Source organism: Manis pentadactyla, chromosome 7 (assembly GCF_030020395.1).
Source record: "Manis pentadactyla isolate mManPen7 chromosome 7, mManPen7.hap1, whole genome shotgun sequence".
In the NCBI taxonomy this organism is placed as follows: domain Eukaryota; kingdom Metazoa; phylum Chordata; class Mammalia; order Pholidota; family Manidae; genus Manis; species Manis pentadactyla.
The window spans coordinates 913,344-931,547 of NC_080025.1; the positions used below are offsets into that span (position 1 = coordinate 913,344).

At 53.6% G+C, this 18,204-nt stretch overlaps 1 protein-coding gene and 1 long non-coding RNA gene across 2 annotated transcripts in view; one reads left to right on the top strand and one right to left on the bottom strand.

Moving 5' to 3' along the window:
* The first annotated feature begins 8,908 nt into the window (after positions 1-8,908).
* KBTBD11 (kelch repeat and BTB domain containing 11) lies at positions 8,909-11,133 on the top strand. Its single transcript, XM_036898266.2, has one exon. It carries the CDS (start codon positions 9,049-9,051, stop codon positions 11,008-11,010), a length of 1,962 nt encoding a protein of 653 aa, XP_036754161.2. The 5' UTR covers positions 8,909-9,048; the 3' UTR covers positions 11,011-11,133.
* A 1,542-nt stretch (positions 11,134-12,675) lies between these two features.
* LOC130684402 (uncharacterized) overlaps positions 12,676-18,204 on the bottom strand; it is a 96,583-nt gene continuing 91,054 nt past the window's right edge. Inside the window, exon 2 of the long non-coding RNA XR_008998648.1 lies at positions 12,676-16,483. This is a non-coding gene — a long non-coding RNA (uncharacterized LOC130684402). The remainder of the gene's footprint in view (positions 16,484-18,204) is intronic.

The window sequence follows — 18,204 nt, forward strand, 5'->3', positions numbered from 1 at the left end:
GGGGGAAGATGGGACTCTGTTCATAACGTCTCAGCCAAACCACAGCAGAACGGAAGCTGGAGGGAAGGGCTTCTACGGGGTGCAGTTTATACCGGCAGCGGTAAATCGACGCGGGAGATCAATAGGAAAGACGGGGCTGACGTCTACTCAAATCTGTGATGTTGTGTGATCCCGGAAGAGGCTCTCTTGTAAAACCAAGAGCTTAGAACTTTAAAAACGACAGATGTGAGTTTCTGTTTAATCATCCCCCATTTCAATTTGACTGGAACTTTCAGCGTCCTAAGCTCCTCAGCTACACAGCACTAAGAGTAAAGTAACCTAGGAATTATCAGCTAGTGATTACGTGTTTGTGTTTAAGATTGTATGGCTTCCATTAGTTTTCGGTAATGAGCCAGATTAACTATTTATCTGACAAGTACTAGTAGCCATTTAAGTAGGCAGAGTAACGTTTTAAATTGTAAATTGTAAGATATTTAAAATACTATCAGCAATGTAACAAAAAGAAATACTCATGTCTCCCCATAGGATTCAATACAGGTAATAATCACTTTGTTTACACTTTAAATCTAAGAATCCGAGGCGCGGAGCTGGTGGACCAGGGTCCCTCCCTCCCTTCAGAAGCCTCCTCTGTGCCGGGTTCACGCCTGCCCTTCTTGCACTTCCGTAAACAAGGCATAGGATGCTTTTCATATGTGAAATGTATGTAAGTGGTTTACAGTGTATCTTTTCTGCAGACTGTAGGACTTCACAGATTCAAAATTGCCTTTTTGAAATGTGTCCACGTTGACACATGTAGATCTGGTCCATTCATTTATACATGTGGTAATTCTTCCAGTGACACTCAGTCTACAAGTAGTATAATCGATTCTGTTTTGTACAGAAGGGCACACAGTGGTTTTTATAAAACTCAAGCTGATCCCATTTCCGCCCTGGCCCTTCCTTCCAGCCACAGAGGGATTAGGAGGACAGGACCCCAGGTGTGGCCCCCGTCCTGCTGGCCTCCTGGGGCTCCAGGGTGCAGCCCCTCTGGGTTTCCAGAACAGATCCAGCTAGATTCCTCGCAAGGACCCCCCTGCTGTCCCTTACTCCTGCCTGTCACCTGGCCGACTTACGCTTCCTCCCAGGTTCCCACAGGCACTTCCTGTCCCCAGGGGAGTCCTACCTGGTCCCAGAGCGGGAGCCGGGTCCGCCATCATCAGCTCAGATTCCTGTTTCCCCCGGGGCGCTCCCTGTGGCTTGTAATTCCATTAGGGTCCGTACATCACCCTAATGCCTGCTCTCCCCCCACCCCCGGAGACCCTGAGCCCCATGGGGTGGGCCCAGCCTGGCCTCGCGGCTTTCTAGTTCCCGCTCAGTAAGCGAGCAAATGAGAGATACTGTTACTTATCAACATGGAGGGATCGGTGAGCAATTGTGAAAAATGGTGGGACTTACTCAGCACGGGGGACCTCATTTCTGACTCCAGCTTTCCATCACTGCTATGACACTCAGCTTTGATGTCAGAGGAGGCACGAAACAGATTTATTTTACATGCTGCTCAGAATTGGATCTTACTCCTAGACATTTCAGGAGAGTTCTACAATCCATGTGCCTCTTCCCAGAGTCTCAGCGATTCTCCGTATGAACTCTGTGCTCACACTGTATGTTTGGCCAAGTCAATGATTCTTGAATCTTGAGCTGCAGGGACAGGCGAATATTTCAGAATATCCTAGGTTTGTACCCCAGGGCACTTCCACAAGGCACCCATTTAACTGGGAGATGCTCTTTTGAATGAATGCCCGGGTTTGTTCTCATCCGCTTTTCTTTCAGTTCTTGAAGTCTGACTGCAGGGAGCCCACGTCCTCGCAGTCTGGTCTGCTGGGCAGAGTCTCAGTGCCCAGCTTGCCCCTGCCCACCTCACAGTGGCTCCGAGGGGCCCTCTCTCCATCAAGCATGGTGGCTCAGGAGCACTGTCACATCACCAACAAGGGACCGTCTTGTGGGTCACGAAGCTCTAACACTGCCGGCGTCTCAGAACTCTTGAGTTAAAAGGAAATCCATGATCCGAGGAAGGAAGCAGAACAGTAAGTGTCCGTGACCTGGCTGTCCCCCTGGAATTACGCACATCTCTACACTGCGGCTCAGTGTCCTCCAAACAGCTTGTAACTGGGGGGCTAAGGTGCAAAGACCCTCCTCATTGCCACCACACATCCTCAAAGTGTGAGGAATCGTCCTCGGGCCAGAATCCCCGGCTCCAGCGGCTCCTTGCATTCTGGCTGCAGGAGTCCCCCCAAGAACGGCGAGGGGCGCTGGCTCTGTGTGCCAAGGGACTCAGGCCTGCCTTCTGAGCCACGTGCTAGGTGCTCCAGAGGCAGGAAGAGGGGACACCACTTCGGTGCGGGTCTGCCGCTCGTTTTGTTTGGTCTGTCGAGACTGGGGGCTGGACGCTTCCAGGCAGTGAGCATTTTCCCCCTCACTGAACCGTGATGGCAGTGACCTCCACCTGTCCTCACATGGGCCCGGGGAGGACCTCGTGAGCAGCTTCGTGTTCCTAGTCAGGATCACTGCAGTTTCCAGGGGCATGAATCCCAGTCTCGTCAGCTTTTGCTGGAAACAGGGTTCATCAGCTCCCACCCCTCGGGAGTGCAGTTGTCTGGGGCGCCGTGCCCACTGCCTCAGCTCTTGTTCCGCGTGTGGGCTCTGTTTTCTACCAAAGGAGAGGCTCCTAACGTTTGGCAGCACCAGCTGGTGAGGCCCTTTCTCCGCGTCACCCCAGAGGCTGTGTGTCACCGTAGCACGGCCAGGCCAGGAGATCCAGGTGTTTGGCTGTGCTGTGCTGGAGCAGCCCTATGATTCAAAATCCATACCTTTTCATGATTATAAAGGCAGTATATATTTATTTTAGAAAATCGAGAAACTTGGCATAGTTACATTGAAGATAATAAAACCTGTCTCTAGTTCAACATCCAGAGGTGACCGCTAGTCCCTCTTTAAAGAACTTTTGGGTGAGAGAGATCATATTTCACTAATGATACCCTAGTGCACGTCACCTGGGGTATAGTTTAAGAACTTGCTCTTCTATGTTTTCATCTGGACGTTTGCTGAGGTGTTTTTTCTAGTTTCCCTGGTTAACGTCATTCACTCACTCAATCATTTCACCAGTCCGACCTTCACTGTGCTCAGGATGGAACGGCTGGGGGGATCTTCCTGTTGTGAATTCCATGTTCACGCAGGAAGGAAGATACACAGGCCTAGAACATGACATCATGTGGTCCTAACATGGGTCATTCTGTGCGAACTGAGCAGTGTGGACATGCGGAAGGCACACCCGTCAGAGAGGGGCCCCTGGAGCTGGAGTGCTGGACCGCGGGAGTGGGCAGGGATTCTGGCCCCGATGGGATGGGGTGGGTCAGGGCAGCATGATGGCATCAGCAGCGGCTCTGAGGTGCAGTCGCACAAGCTGTGCATCTGTTCACCGGGGGCACCAGGCCGTCCCCGGTGCTCTGGTGGAGGATGGAGAGGCATTTCCGACAGGTTAGTGACAGAGCGTGGAGGTGACAGGAACAGGTGGCGTGGTGGCATCTTTACAGCCTGAGATTGGACTTTAAGACCAGCTATTTATTAATAAAGCTTTTCTGTGGGAAATTCTCAATACTTTACTTCTTCCCAATTAAGTCCTGCAGAGATTCAACCCACCGCTGTTCCCCTAAATAATTCCCACAAGGGTGTGCTGAGCAGGCGTGCTTCCTCCCCACCTCCACCTGTTGTCCCAGAACTGGGGGAGCGTCCAGTTACAGGATCCTATTGAGAGGATGCACTGGGCAACAGACTAGACATCGGGGTACCTTGGAGGCTGTGATCGACCCAACACGTGGGAGCAGCGGAAATCAACTCTTTGTGGTCAGGACTGGTAAGGGACAGCTCCGGGGCTGGTACTTCCCAGCTTGGCACGGAGCTGGGCTGCTGGTCCCATCTCTGTCCGCCACATACCACCTGGCTGATTAACTATGTTGTTGATGAAATCTCCTCACTTCTCATTTTTTCTATACAAGGGGCTGGTGACAACCAGGACCTCACAGAGTGGTTCCATATGGTCACATGAAGCATCATGCAGGAGAACAGACACTTGCTGTCATACTGTCGTTATCACTAGTGCCGCTCAGGTCACGTTACAGCCCGTCTAGTCTCTTAGGGATGCCCTCTGTAAAAAGTAAGTTAAAAAGTATGGCTTGTGGTCTGGTGACATAGACTCTAATTAATGCACTTGGTCTATTGAAGGAGGGCATCCACTTGTTGATTTAATCATTCAACAAAGCATGCCGTGTACGTTGTCCATTTCTAAACCACGCTGAATATGCCGCCTACATTTCAGGTCACGTTGGTCATGTGGCATCTCCCTGCTGGAAGCAGCTGCAGACCTTTTGCAGACAGACACCGAGGCCACACCACTTCTCAGGCCTTCCAGCCCCCATGCCACACTTGCTCTGTGTAGCCAGGCAGAGCTCATGGGACACATTGAAATGAAAAGCTTTTGTGAACAATGCTTCCATGCGGGCAGCTTTGGACCATGTGCTTCTGCGCATGCCATTTCGATGGTCCTAACACCGTGTTCGGTGCTGTGAAGAGGACTGAGAAAATGGTGCTGGGGTTAGAGTGCAGACCAGCTTGTGGGATGCCTGCAGTCACCAGCGTGTGGCCTGGGCTGCTTCCCCGTGGCCCCTTTGCCCACCAGCAGCCACGTGTGCCCATAACTGCCAGCTCATTTGTACTGGGGCCCAAAGAAGTAATAATCTTGAAAAAATACTGGCATGAATGGCTGAGGCAAATCAACCCATTTCATAATCAAACAGAAATCCTGAGGTCCCCCACATGCTTCTGAGACTCTGATTTTTCTGATACTTATGATTTTCTTTGTTAATTAACCTCGTGGTGTGTTGGCTGTGTGCCGTGTGAACAGCAGCTGTCTGGTGTTGGGAAGGCACATGGTGGCACGGCCCAGGCGCGGTTCCCAGGGCCTCCGACCGACTGGGCTGGGGATGAATGTGCAAAGCCAAGATGGACAGCGCCTGGGAGACACTGACGGGGTCGGTGAGAGGCGGTGCACAGCACAGAAGTTCAGATATGCTTCCAACTCTGTTAACACACATTTCAAAAAATTAAGCTGACTATACTTATTTGTAAGGGAGATTCTTTTTAGTAACCTGTGTTATTATAATGAAGCGTATTTCATTTTAAATGAATATCCACATTAAATACATAATTAAAGCCCACATTAGGCATTCCTACACAATCTTATTTTCTAAATTCATATTAACAGTGAAGGAATTAATAGAAAAATTTAAAAAATCGTTTAGATGTTTATCAAGTCAAGAAACTGATACCCTACAGGGGGAAATGCTACACAAATCATGCTGAAATAAAATGTGTTCCTACTAATGTATTTCCAACTACAGTCAGGAAGGGAATCGGTGCACCACGTACGTCCACCCTGACGCACCCTGGCCGCTAATATAAAAATTCCGTTCATCGCCTGTTGTAAGAGTCCCCACGAGGTGCTCAGGCAAACGACGCTCTGGAGAGGAACCCTCCCCATGCCTCAGTGGCGGGGGCGCTTCAGCTGCTGCCTGGTGACCCGGCCGGGCACGGGCACAGGACCCCCGAGGAGCCTCCTGAGTGGGCCTCTGATTTTAGAGCAGACCACAAAACAGGAACAAGCCCTGTGCAAACCCAACTTCCAATCCCAAACACGCGAGTCTTGGCAGAGTCGATGTCTCAGGCCGGGGGGTGCAGAATGCCGACTTCTCCATCTGTTTCAAGGCGAATCATAGTGCTGGTTCATTCTGGGGAAAGGAAAAGATGCAGTGTTACAGTTGACTTTCTTTAACACTATTTGAAAAAGGAAATGGCCCTGCCGCGCATTTCCTCTTTTCTCTGTGGAATCTGATCCGATTTTGCCCGGCGGCTTCCTCACAGAGGGGTTGCTGGGTGGGCTGGCCTCTGAGCACTGGGAATCAGCGTCCGTTCGTGTCACCAGATGGCCATCTGGACCCCGACACCCCTGCGTCCCTGCCGTCCTGGCTGTGGGTGGGGATGGAGCCGGCCTGTGGGGAGCGGTTGGTAAGTGTCCCTGCCCCCAGCTGCGATCTGGGCTCTGGCCACCCCTTTAGTCCTGTCAGGGACCCCAGTGAGCCCGGGGCCCTGCCCACTACGTCCTGTAAAACCATGCCTCTGCTGGAATCGTCCTCAAAAGGATGCAGTTTCCTAACTTCCCCTGTGCCTGGGTTGGGGAATAACTGTGTGACATGGTTACTGAGAACTCTAGAGGTGCCACTTTGGAGGGGATTGAGTCTCGCTCTTCTAGCAGCTGCAGTGAGACCCAGGCCTGCCTCTCCCAGCCATGGACCACCTCGGTGGCCGGATCACAGGCCCTTTAGATGGTACTGGCTCTAGGGCTCCTCTGTAAGCACAACAAAATACACGCTCACCAGCCTGATTCTTCCAGGCTCCCCATGGATTCAGCGGGGCTTTTCCAGCACACCGTTCAAACGGGAGCTTTCTTAGGCTGTGTCCTGCCCCATGTCTTTCCTTGGTGCTGTGATGACGCACTGAGGACCCTCAGGGCTCCACCTCTGCACGTTCCAGTGAGGTCCAGCAGAGAAAGAGCCAGGAGTTTCTGGGACCCTTTTCTAGGCCAAAAAAAGGGGGAAAAACTACTCTATTAGCTTCTTGGTGTCTGCCTTCTGCACTGTAGAGAATGAGCCCAATAAGAGCCTGTTCTCTGACTTTATTTCAAACATCAGGTTCATGTGTGTATTTGTATGGATATGATTTTTCCCCCCTTCTGGCCGCCTTCACCCATTTCTCCCTCCCACTGCCTGCCTCTGGCCTCCCACCCCGCCACCAAGCCTGTTCTCTGAGTCCTTGTGTATTTGAGTAAGATCTGTACATGTGCCTTGGTTTTCGTTGAACTTTCCCTTGAATGAGTCAGCTACTGAGAAAGCAGCTGGCGTCCCTGGGACGAGGCCAGCGACCCCGGTTGGGACAGCCTTTTCAGGTTTCCAGTTTGTCATCACATTCCTGTTTCTGGGGGCCAGAGCACTTTTCCATTTCACTGGACGGATCACCACTCAGGAGCCGGATGGGAGGCAGAGGGGGCCTCCCCCGGCCGGGCACAGCTGAGTAAACACGCAGGCACGTCGTGCTGCGTGCTCGGGACCCCATGGCGCAGCAGGGTTTCCACTCACTCCGCATGTCCTGGCACATGTGTCCTGGGACAGTGCCTTGCCGGGAGTGAGTTATGATTGAGGATACCTGGAAAAGAGGAGGAGGGGAGAGAGATCACTGAATGTCTTGGAACTCCAACTCTAAGATGCCTTTCTGAGAATAATGGCACCACTTTTTTAGTAATAGTAACAGGAAGAGCAGGAGAGCAGGTACACGTGCTCAGCCTGAGTGTTTACAGGGATCAGTAACAGTTTTGAGTAGGATAAGTAGGAAATCAGAAGACAGTGCAGGGAAGGGGTAAATAACCCCACCTCAAATTTAAGAGGCAAACGCATCCCATATGCAAAACGCTAAGCCTGGGCTGTATTTAACTTGCCCAAATCCTCCTCTATACAAAGTTAGGACACAACCTTTCTGTCCCTTTATGTTTCCTCTGAGATCATCAATACCCTGTCAGGCTATGGAGTCTCAATGAAGACCTTACTATCAGGAAAGATATTTTATTATTTATCATTTGTCTGTAGATGTTCACACCTGCCTTCTAAGTATTTCCTTTTTCTTTTTTCTTTTTTTTTGCTCTGGCCTTCCTTTTGTTGCACTGAGCTGTTGGGAGAATCGCTTCTGCCAGGTCCTTCAGAGATGTTATCCCAGAACAAGCAGTGCCAGTGGACTTCAGAGCTGGAGCATCTGAGGCCAACTCCAGGGGCGTCCCCAGCACCTTCCTCCTGTACCTGTTGTAACTGAATTTGAAATCATCTCCTGGAAGGGACTGTAGGGGCTGTCACACCTTAATAAAATGTTTAACAAGGTTACACAGGCCAGCCATGCTTTGTCACAAAAAGCTCTTAATTTTACATACATGTCTCATTAGGTTGAAAATAGGAAATTGCTGCTATATGATTGCTTTTGACCCATGAAACAAGCAGTTTTGTACAATTCAACCCCATGAATTGAAGACCGGTTGCCTGTATCTGGTTTTCCTTTCTAGGCCTGAAAATCAGGGGAGGAACAGCAAATGGGCACTTAAAATCCCTAAATTGTCTTGCACATCCTATTCAAAAACTGTCCAGCAGAAAGGACGTAACCCCCTTTCCCACCAAACCTGATTGTGTAACCTGAAGGTCGTGGAGGGAAGTGTGGAAGGCCCCATCGACACAAAACCCTCCTGAAAAATGCATATGCAAACATCCTCTTTCTGTCTCCTTTCAACAGGAACAAGAGTATGTGGGACGATGCTATGGAAACACTGCCAGCAGAGGAAGTCCTGTGTTTTCCTGACGCCCACATGGCAAGTGAATTGCCCACTGGCCTCAGGTGAACAGTGTGGACACAGAGCTGCGGATGCCAGGATGCAAGACAGACACCCCCCGGCTGACCGTTCATAAACTGGAACCACAGATGGGAGTCCAGGAAAAAGGCCCCTGGGGAGGCTGTCCACAGAAACGGAGTTAGATCTGGGTGCTGAGGTTTTGATGCCACACGCCCCGAGTCTGGGGGCCTGGGCGGCAGTGATGTGACCAGGCTGTGCAGGGAAGGGGCCCAGAGCCTGGCGCTGTGGCTGCAGGGCCGCCCTGTACCCTGGTCCCAGCAGCTGCGCGCCGGCAGGGAGGGCCCCCACCAACCCCCGGGCGCACGGCTCCACGGGTCAGAAGGTCTACGTCTGCCGTGGACACACACCCCTTCCCGGGACACGGGAGCGGCGGGGAGCAAAGAAACAGCGGAGACGTTGGTGAAATCTGATCTCTGCCACCAAAAGCCCGGGAAGCAGCGCTCTGGAGGAAGGGCGACCTTGGGCAGCCGGAGCCGCGCGAAGTCATGGTGGGCTGCTGAGCGGGGAAACGCTCCATGGAGAGCCCGGTGCCCCCCTGCGTCCCCTTCCCGGGGGCCGGCCGCGGCCGCGGGGCCCAGCCCGAAGGCGTCTTTGCGCGCGGAGCGGCCGGCGCCGAGGCTCCGGGAGAGGGCAGCCTGCAGCCGCCGGATGCGGCCGGGGGGGCGGGCGCCGCGTCCCCGGCGCAGACACCCTGCAGTCTCAGCGCGTCGCTGTGCTTCAGCTCCGGGGACGAGTCGCCGCCGCAGTCTCGCGTCTCCGCCGCGGAGGGCGCAGCGGCCTCCCCGCCCTCGCGCCGCAGCGGCCCACGGGTGGTGCAGAGGCAGTGGGGGGCCAGCAGCGCGGGCGCCGTGTCCTCCCAGGAGCCCGGGGACCCTCAGGAGCCCGCGTCCTCCGATGATCTGTCCCCGGAAGAGCCCGTGTCCGCCGAGGAGCTTCTGTCCCCTGAGGATCCCGTGTCCCCGGAAGAGCCCGAGGACACCGCGCCTGTGCCCCCTGGCGTCGGGCCCGCGCACGGGGAGCCCGATCTGGTCATCGAGGTGTCGGGCCGCCGGCTGCGGGCGCACAAGGCGGTGCTGGCGGCGCGCAGCGACTACTTCCGCGCGCGAGTATCGCGGGACGTGCTGCGGGTGCAGGGCGTGGGCTGGGCGGCCCTGCGGCTGCTGCTGGCCTACGCGTACAGCGGGCGCATGGCGGGTGTGCGCCCCGACAACGTGGCCGAGGTGGTGGCCGGCGCGCGCCGCCTGCAGCTGCCGTGCGCCGCGCAGCGCGCCACCGACGCCGTAGGGCCGCAGCTGAGCCTGGCCAACTGCTACGAGGTGCTGAGCGCGGCCAAGCGGCAGCGGCTGGCCGAGCTGCGCGACGCCGCCTACCGCTTCATGAGCGACCACTACCTGGAGGTGCTGCGGGAGCCTGCGGTCTTCGGGCGCCTGACGGGTGCCGAGCGCGACCTGCTGCTTCGCCGCCGCCTGCGCGCCGGCCGGGCGCGCCTGTTGGCCGCCGCGCTCGGGCCGGCCGGGGAGCGCGCGGGCAGCCGCCCGCAGAGCCCGTCGGGGGACGCGGAGGCGCGCGGGGACGCGGCCGTCTACTGCCTGCACGCGGCGGCCGGCGAGTGGCGCGAGCTGACGCGGCTGCCCGAGGGCGCGCCGGCGCGGGGCTGCGGCCTGTGCGTGCTCTACAACTACCTCTTCGTGGCAGGCGGCGTGGCGCCCGCGGGGCCCGACGGCCGGGCACGCCCCTCGGACCAGGTCTTCTGCTACAACCCGGCCACCGGCCGCTGGAGCTCCGTGCGGCCGCTGCGCCAGGCGCGCTCGCAGCTGCAGCTGCTGGCCCTGGACGGCCACCTGTACGCCGTGGGTGGCGAGTGCCTGCTCAGCGTGGAGCGCTACGACCCGCGCGCCGACCGCTGGGCCGACGTGGCGCCGCTGCCCCGGGGCGCCTTCGCCGTGGCGCACGAGGCCACCACCTGCAACGGCGAGATCTACGTGTCCGGGGGCTCGCTCTTCTACCGCCTGCTCAAGTACGACCCGCGGCGCGACGAGTGGCAGGAGTGCCCGTGCAGCAGCAGCCGCGAGCGCTCGGCCGACATGGTGGCCTTGGACGGCTTCATCTACCGCTTCGACCTGTGCGCGGCGCGCGGCGACGCGCCGGCCGGCGGGGTCAGCGTGCTGCGCTACCACTGCCTGGCCAAGCGCTGGGGCCGCTGCGCCGCGCCCCTGCCACCCCCGGGTGGGGGCGCGCCGGCGGCACTGCCGCCCTTCCGCTGCGCCGCACTGGACGGCGCCATCTACTGCGTCAGCCGCGCGGGCACGTGGCGCTTCGTGCCGCCCCCAGACGCCGAGCGCGGCGGCGACGCGGACCCCGGCGGCAGCTTCGAGCCCCAGGCGCTGCGCGCCCCCTGGGACGCCAGAGGCCTGCTCTTCCCGTTCGTGCTCAACCTACCGGAGAGGCCGGAGCGAGGCGAGGAGGGCGCCGCGTAGGGCGGGGGCCCCGGGGCGGGGCGGGGCGGGCCGCGCCCTGGCGGCCTGGGACTTCTTGCGACGCTGCTTTCAGGCCCGCGCCCCGTTCTGCGTTCCTTTCCGCTTCGCTTTGCTTTCCGGGTTTTGGCGTAAGGTGTAGGGTGTGTGCAGTGCCATCCTCGCCTAGGGCGCGGGACACCTGCGGGAGAGGGCCGTGCCTCGGAGGGCCGGGGGGCGCTGTGGGTGCGGCCCCGGGCGGAGAGGCGCGGCGCCAGGCCGGGTCTGCGTGCCGCGTCGGGGGGACCCCTGGGAGAAGGCCGCGCTCTTTGGCTTCAGGTGTGAAATGATTGCAGATGAGCAAAGTTCTTGAGACTTTCCTAATTTAACGTAAAAGCTCATGCCAACGTGTGTTCAAGGCTGGTCCGTTTCACTGCCGCGTGAAGGAGCCTCGGGGTGAACGCCCACGAGCAGTGCGGGCCCGTCCAGCTGTCGGGGCCACAGGGCGCACACAGCCCTCAAGGGCGGCGCCCTGGCACTGCCCCACCGAGCTGTGGGCTGGATGCTTAGTGATATGGCCAGCGATACAGCAATGATTTACTCTTCGGGTTTTAATTCTTTGGTGACTGAGTGGTGACAAGGGCATGACCATGGCTTAGGAAAAAGCAGCTGACAGGGAAGGTTGTCTGTTTCAAAAGGGCCCTTTGGGAGCCGCTGTTTGTGCTCGGCCACTTCCCTGTTTTATAATGAGCTCAAAGAGGGCATTATTCCTGTCCCCCAACCCAAGACAGGGTTAAAGTCGTTTCTTACACTTCTAAAGACAGATATGCAGGCTCATCTTGAAATCACTGCGTATGCTTTTCAATATGTATAATGTAATTCTGATGAAGGAGACTAACTTTTACAAGCATCATTTTAAGAAAATATGGCAGAGGGACAATGAGCATATTCGTGGGGGCAAATAACGTATGTTTACAATCTAGCTTAGCAAGTAAACTACATTTTTCTAATTTTAAATTCCAAAACTCCCCAGTAGAATCAACAAGAAACTCAGTACTGACCGGGCGCAAAGATTAAAAACAAGTCAATTGATTATTCCTCATTTGTTATAACATTGTACTTTCCAAATATGTATAGGGCTTCCTACTTATTAAGAACTTAAGGATAAAATAAAGGCTCACCAGCAGAGGCAAACTGACTTGTATTCTGAATCCACTCCCATTTTTTATTTTTTATTGTAACAGGACAAGTACACACTGAGAGTTGACTGGCAGGCAGGCAGGTGAAATGCCTACCGTGCTGTTACTTGCATGTTGACCCAGTGAGGGGAGTTCACTCTGTAGCAATCAGTGGGGTATTGGGAAATAGGCTGTGCTCTGTGAAGAGTCTGTGGTTATGAAAGCTACCAGTTAAGTATGTTTAGAAATGATCAGCTCAGATCTTATGCATGTGCCAGAGGAATGGAATTTATGATTATATATTCTTGTGACTCGTATGTTTGCTCATGGAGAGGGCATTTTGGAAACCTAGTTAATTATCTTAGGAAGGAATCTAAACAGACTTTGTCTTGCCTGACTTCATCAGCCTTTTGTAGGAGCAGAATGGAGAAAAGGTAGAAAAAGAAACAGATAGTGTTCTGTAAAGAAATGTAATCTCATACTGTAGTACATTTTCTCTAGAAGTTTCTTAACTTACAATTAAACTTTTTATATGAAATGGAACCGGCCTAATATTTTCATTCCTTAAATATCAAGTTCATAAAACATTATCACTGTGATTTTACTTGAGAAATCATTCCTTTGATGTTTACTGATTAAAACCAAATGCTGAAGGTGGGCTGCCAGAATAAAGTTGTTCCCAGAAGGGGATGTGAGCAGCCACAGGAGATACCCAACTGGAGATTTTGTGTATTACTTTATCATGTAACTTAATAAAGGAATGCCTGTCCTAGACATAACACCACTTCCTCTGGGTACTGGCCTTAGAGTCCCAGGGGGCTGTCATGATGCAGTACACTGGACACCTGAGGGTGAGAGGATATAGAATATTAAGGACCACAGTCCATGTAAAGCCGCATGAAAACACATCCCAGAGGACCTGCCATGATGGGAGGTCCTTGTGCTTTTGGAGGCCAAAAACCTTTGGTTCTTGGGTGTGGAGACCCAAGGTTTTGCACCAATGACACAGAAAAGCCACAGCCTTCGAGGTGGTTGATTTGTAGGACTGGGGGTTGGGTGGTGGGGCTGGGACTTGCCTGGGGAGGGCTCATGTCCCAAGGAAGTATCTTGGCATATTCAGCATGGTATTCTAAAGCTCTGTCCAACACAGTTTAGAAAAAGTTGTTGCAGAAATATTCCTGATCTCCTTAGTGAGAGTCAAATGACGCTAATGGATTTCTTAGATCCATCCATAATTCTCACTCAGTTAAGGCACCCACGCACACAGAGGTTTCCCCATGGTATTTTCAGGGGAAAATGTGTATGTTCGCCTTCTACTTAGTTGGCAAGCAATGCCTTTGCTATTGTCCATCAGGGGTCATTTGGAACCCAAAGAAATGGGCTTAAGACATCTTGCTCCTCTTTCTGTTTTCAGTCTGGGGAAGGGCTTCAGCACTAGCCCTGGCTCTTGGCAGCTTCGTGGGGCTGGATTCCGAGCTTGGTGGTTTGGTTTCTGAGTCTGTGGTGGCTCCCTCCTCTTCTCCTCTAGGAGAGTGAATGCTGTGCAGATGCGTTTGCTGCTTAGTTAAAACTCTTAGATGTATCAGTTTTGTTATAGATACTTAAGACAAATCATGTGCTTCTGTTAAATTCTGGTGTTGCTTTAGTAATTTCTGGCAGCAGCTATTTAATCTGCTGGTCTCTTGGGTAACTTCCTGTAAATGATTTTGAAACGGAACATTTCTGAGTTTTTTTTGCCTTTTCTTAATGTGAAAATAGTTTCAGGACATAATCTATTGTAACACTTCCTTGGGGTGAATGAAAACAAAAGTACTATTTTGTGTTTTGTCTTATTTTAGATGCTTTTCTACCTTATAAAATGTTTTATTTTGGTGTTAAAAAAATCGGTGTTCTTATATATTCCCATTTCCTCTGCAATTTTATTTGTGAGAAGATAGTAAGAGCTGAAAGTGGAAATGTGTGAATGTTCAAGCTGCGTCTGGATTTGTGTCACCGCTGTGTCCTCTACACCTTGACACTTGGAGGGCACCAGAGCTGGCAATGGGAGGTGCTTCCTTCCTACGCGCTTGGTGAATCGGTTGGAAATGAGTTGGAATAAAGGCTGGATATGTTCTATTGTGAGATTACTGCTCCTCCAGAGCTTTTTAAAGAGCTCTAAACAGTATTGCAATGTTGCATCTATTACAGACACATCTACCTGTTCAAGGCACAGGTCAGGTCCACTGATGTTGTATGTGCAGTTCATGTATATTTATTAATGCTTTGGTTTTTTACTTCTGGGCACAGATACTGTACAAGCTTGTATATATGTCCATTTATGCTGGGATGAAATAAATCATTGGAAAATGCCAGTGCTCCTGAAATCTGTGTGGTGGTTCCTCACCTTTTTCTGTCTGCACAGCAGAGCTCCAGATGTGGTGTGCTCTCCAGAGAGAGGTGCTCCCCTGGGGCTGGCAGATTCTAGCCCTACCTGCCAGCCCAGGGTTGAGTCTCCCCACCTGTTAATGAGGAGTCTGATGACTCCTGGGGGTCTTTCCTGACATGAGTTCTAAGGAGGGGGGGGTCTTTCAATACTTGGAAGGTATACTTCATCACCTCCGCCCTCCCTTACCTGTCCCCTTGGCCAGCAGGTGGGGGCACCTCATAGTTTCTGAGACTGGTACACCTTCGGAGTCTTCATGCTCCATCTCCTATGAATAGGAAGTTGGAGAAAAAATTTGTATACCCAGACATTTCTTTTTATAGTTTGCACTCAACAGGAGCTTGAGCCCAGGCATTACTGTTAATTTGTAAGGGTTCTTAAAATTGTATTTATTTTCTTCTTAAAACTCTTTATTATTTCTTGGGCTGGGGCAGGAATGTTGCTCAAAGAATATTCTTAAGCAAGGGTGGAGATGGAAGCCCATGGCCTTGAGCCTGTTGTCTGCAGTTCCTTCACAGCACTACCTTCTGCAAAAACAGAATTAAATCTGAACCTTCCCCCAGCCTCAGCTTCTTAGCCTGCTGAGTTGTGGATTTTGACAATATGTCAGAATGCTTTCCTTGGCCTTCAGCATCTTTAAAATGAGATGTGATGCCACAGACACAGGGACTTTCAGGTTGAGGTGATGAATCTTAGGATGTGGGGAAAATTCACCAAAGCCTAATATTCTCACCCAGTGAGAACAGAAGGCTGTAACCCCTTAAAACAAATGGAATGACGTCTGTTTTTGCAAAGAAGAGTTCACTGTGCCCGGCTCCTTAGGGAACATAACCGGAGCCCTGTAAGCACCTTCCTCATTTTGCTGGTGGCTGGAGACCCTGCCGCCCCCCATGGTGCGAACACTAGAATGACCTGTCCACTAGCGGGTGGATGCCTGACCACTGCCCTACAGGACTTAGGGGTCTTAGAAGACACCCCCAAACATTCCAGCGACAGAGACGAAGCAGTTGAACCCACAGCCGTTTCCCAAAGAAGCAATGGTGTCTCCCGTCGTCAGAGTGTTTGGGATGGTGGGAGTCGCTCCTGATCATCGTCCTCGGTGACTTCCACTCTGCAGAGCTGTGCTGCTGAGGGGGGGTGACACAGCGGGAGGAAGCCCCTCCGTGGGGCGGCCCCTGTGGACTGCAGCCCTGTCTCCGGCTGCCCGGATAGCCCGGGAGAAAGTGCTTGGCTTCATCTGCTGTCACGCTTCCTTACTTGTAAAATAAGGCTTGTAACACCCTTCAGAGTGTTTGTGAGGTCAGGCGCCTGCCTTGGAGTCCAGGAGAAGCACTTGGAAACTTCTTAAAACGTAACTATGAATTCCTGGGTGCCAGCTCGAGAGATTCCCATTCACTGTGACTGAGGTGGAGCCAGGAATTTGCATTTTAACAACAACCACAGGTAGTTTACGTGGCCGCACAGTGAAGACCCCTGGATGGCCTGCTCCTGGGAGGGCACCTGGGACGACAGGTGGTGGAAGGCCAGCCGGCTCTTGCCGCTGACATGCCCACTGGCTAACCCCGTGTCCTGCCACCGTCACCTGTGCTCACTTAACTTGGACTGTCCCAAAGAGACTGTGTTTGTCACAAGTCCCCTGTAGGAGAAAGAAGGCAGTTGGGTAGGGTTGATATTGCAGCCCACAGTAAGGGGATCCACACCCAGTCACATGGGCTCAGAAACCAGGACCTCAAACTGAGGGCAGCAGTGAACTGTCCCCATATGTCTGGTGTGGGGGCGCTTCTGGCCAAGGAGATAGCAGGTAACTGAGTAATCCTTACTCCCTCCCCCAATACACGCATGGCCTCCCCCAGTGTCAAGGTCCCCACTGGATGGGGCGTTTGTCACAGTGACGGGCCTGCCCGGACACGTCCCCGCCGCCCAGAGCCCACCACCTACATCACAGCCACTTGGTGGTGCACACCCTGGGGGTTCGGACAGATGTGTGATGACGTGTGTCCCCTGTCAGTGTCACACAGAGCAGTCTCACTGCCCTGAAACCCTCTGGGCCCCACTTGTGCCCCTGCCGACCCCTGACTTACTGTCCCCATAGTTGGGCCTTTGCCAGGATGTCAGAGCTGGCGTCACACAGCGTGTAGCCTCTTCACACTGCCTGCTGTCACTCAGTGATGTGCATTTAAGGTTCCTCCACTTCATGGCCTGACAGCTCATTTCTCTTTGTGAATGGACATAGGTTTTCCATTTATGTATTATTATAAGATTAACTTTATTAAGATAAACTCACAATAAAACATGCTCATTTTCAGTATATGGCTCAGTGATTTCTGACAAAATACACCCATAGATGGGTACAGGAGTCCATGGAATCTCACCACAGTCAAAACACAGAACGACATTTTACCCCCAGACTTCGCTCCAGTTCCTTTGCCCTGAGGCCCCCCTCCGGGCCCTGGCAATCCCCGACTGGCCATGTCGCCTTGGGTGGTCTGACCCACTGAATTGGCTTTCGGGTGTCCCTTCTGTGGCTCAGCAGACTGTCCTTGAGATCCGCCTGTGTTGTGCTGTGTGTGGGAGTTTGTGGGGTGTTCTGGCAATTTAGTTCTGAACGGTGGGTGTTCAAATGGATGCAGTGTTTGATGTGTTTGCCACAGGGACAAGCCACTGTAGGGGACACTGGTCATTGGCGGTGGCTTCTCTGGGGGCAGGACGACAGCCTGAACTCCTGTCGCTTCTGTGATACATGCCTCTGCCGACGCAGCTCCTCGGACCGTGCCGGCTTCCTGCACCCAGAGTGCCTGTGTTCCTCCATCCAGCTGGTTGGATTTGACACCCGGTGTGTCCCTGTGTGTCCCCCTACCTGTGGCTGGGAACTTCACAGTCAGGCTTGTGCTGTCCGCTGGGAAGTGTGCAGACCGCCCTGTGGTGCCTCGCTGCTCTTCCTCTCTGTTGCTTGTGTGTAACTTGTGATGTTTTCTCATATTTCAGTTATTCCTAACGATGCACAAAAAGCATTGTGTTGCAGAGGGGGCATGGCCCACTGTGCAGGTAAGCCTCTGCCTGAGACCCCCGGCTCCCAGACGTGCAGCAGCTGCTCACGTTTCACGCCAGCTCCGCACAGCAGGTGCCACATGCATAAAAAGCACTCAGACACACCGACCACTGCTGCCATCCCTCCCACCACATTGAAGGCGTGGGTGTGAGCGCCCAAGTCCCCTGGCCTGAGCTGTCAGAGCAAACAGCCAGCCCGACGTCAGGGGAAGGGGGACAACAGATTTCATAGTGAGCCCCAGCAGCAGGGAGAGGGCAGAGCTCCACCCCCATTTGTGCCAAGGTGCCTGGTGACTCAAAGGGAGAGTCAGGGAGTAGGGATGGATGCCTAGGTGGGAAATCACAAAGGATCCATCGGTGTAGACGGGCAGAGGTGGGCTTGTCCCCAGCTGGCAGTGATCTGAGTTAGGACCCCACATCCCCACGGACAGGGAGATAGGCCCTTCCCTTCCTGACAATTCCCTTTGAAAGGAAGGGCTCTTGGGCCCTTGACGGCAGGAGGCACCCGAGGGAGCTTCACGGTTGTCGGTCCTTCAGAAGGTCCTGAGAAAGGCCAGGGGTTTCCATCAG

What these genes read in the sequence shown, in the direction of transcription:
- KBTBD11 (XM_036898266.2), top strand. Translation starts at nt 9,049, where the DNA reads ATGGAGAGCCCGGTGCCCCCCTGCGTCCCCTTCCCGGGGGCCGGCCGC.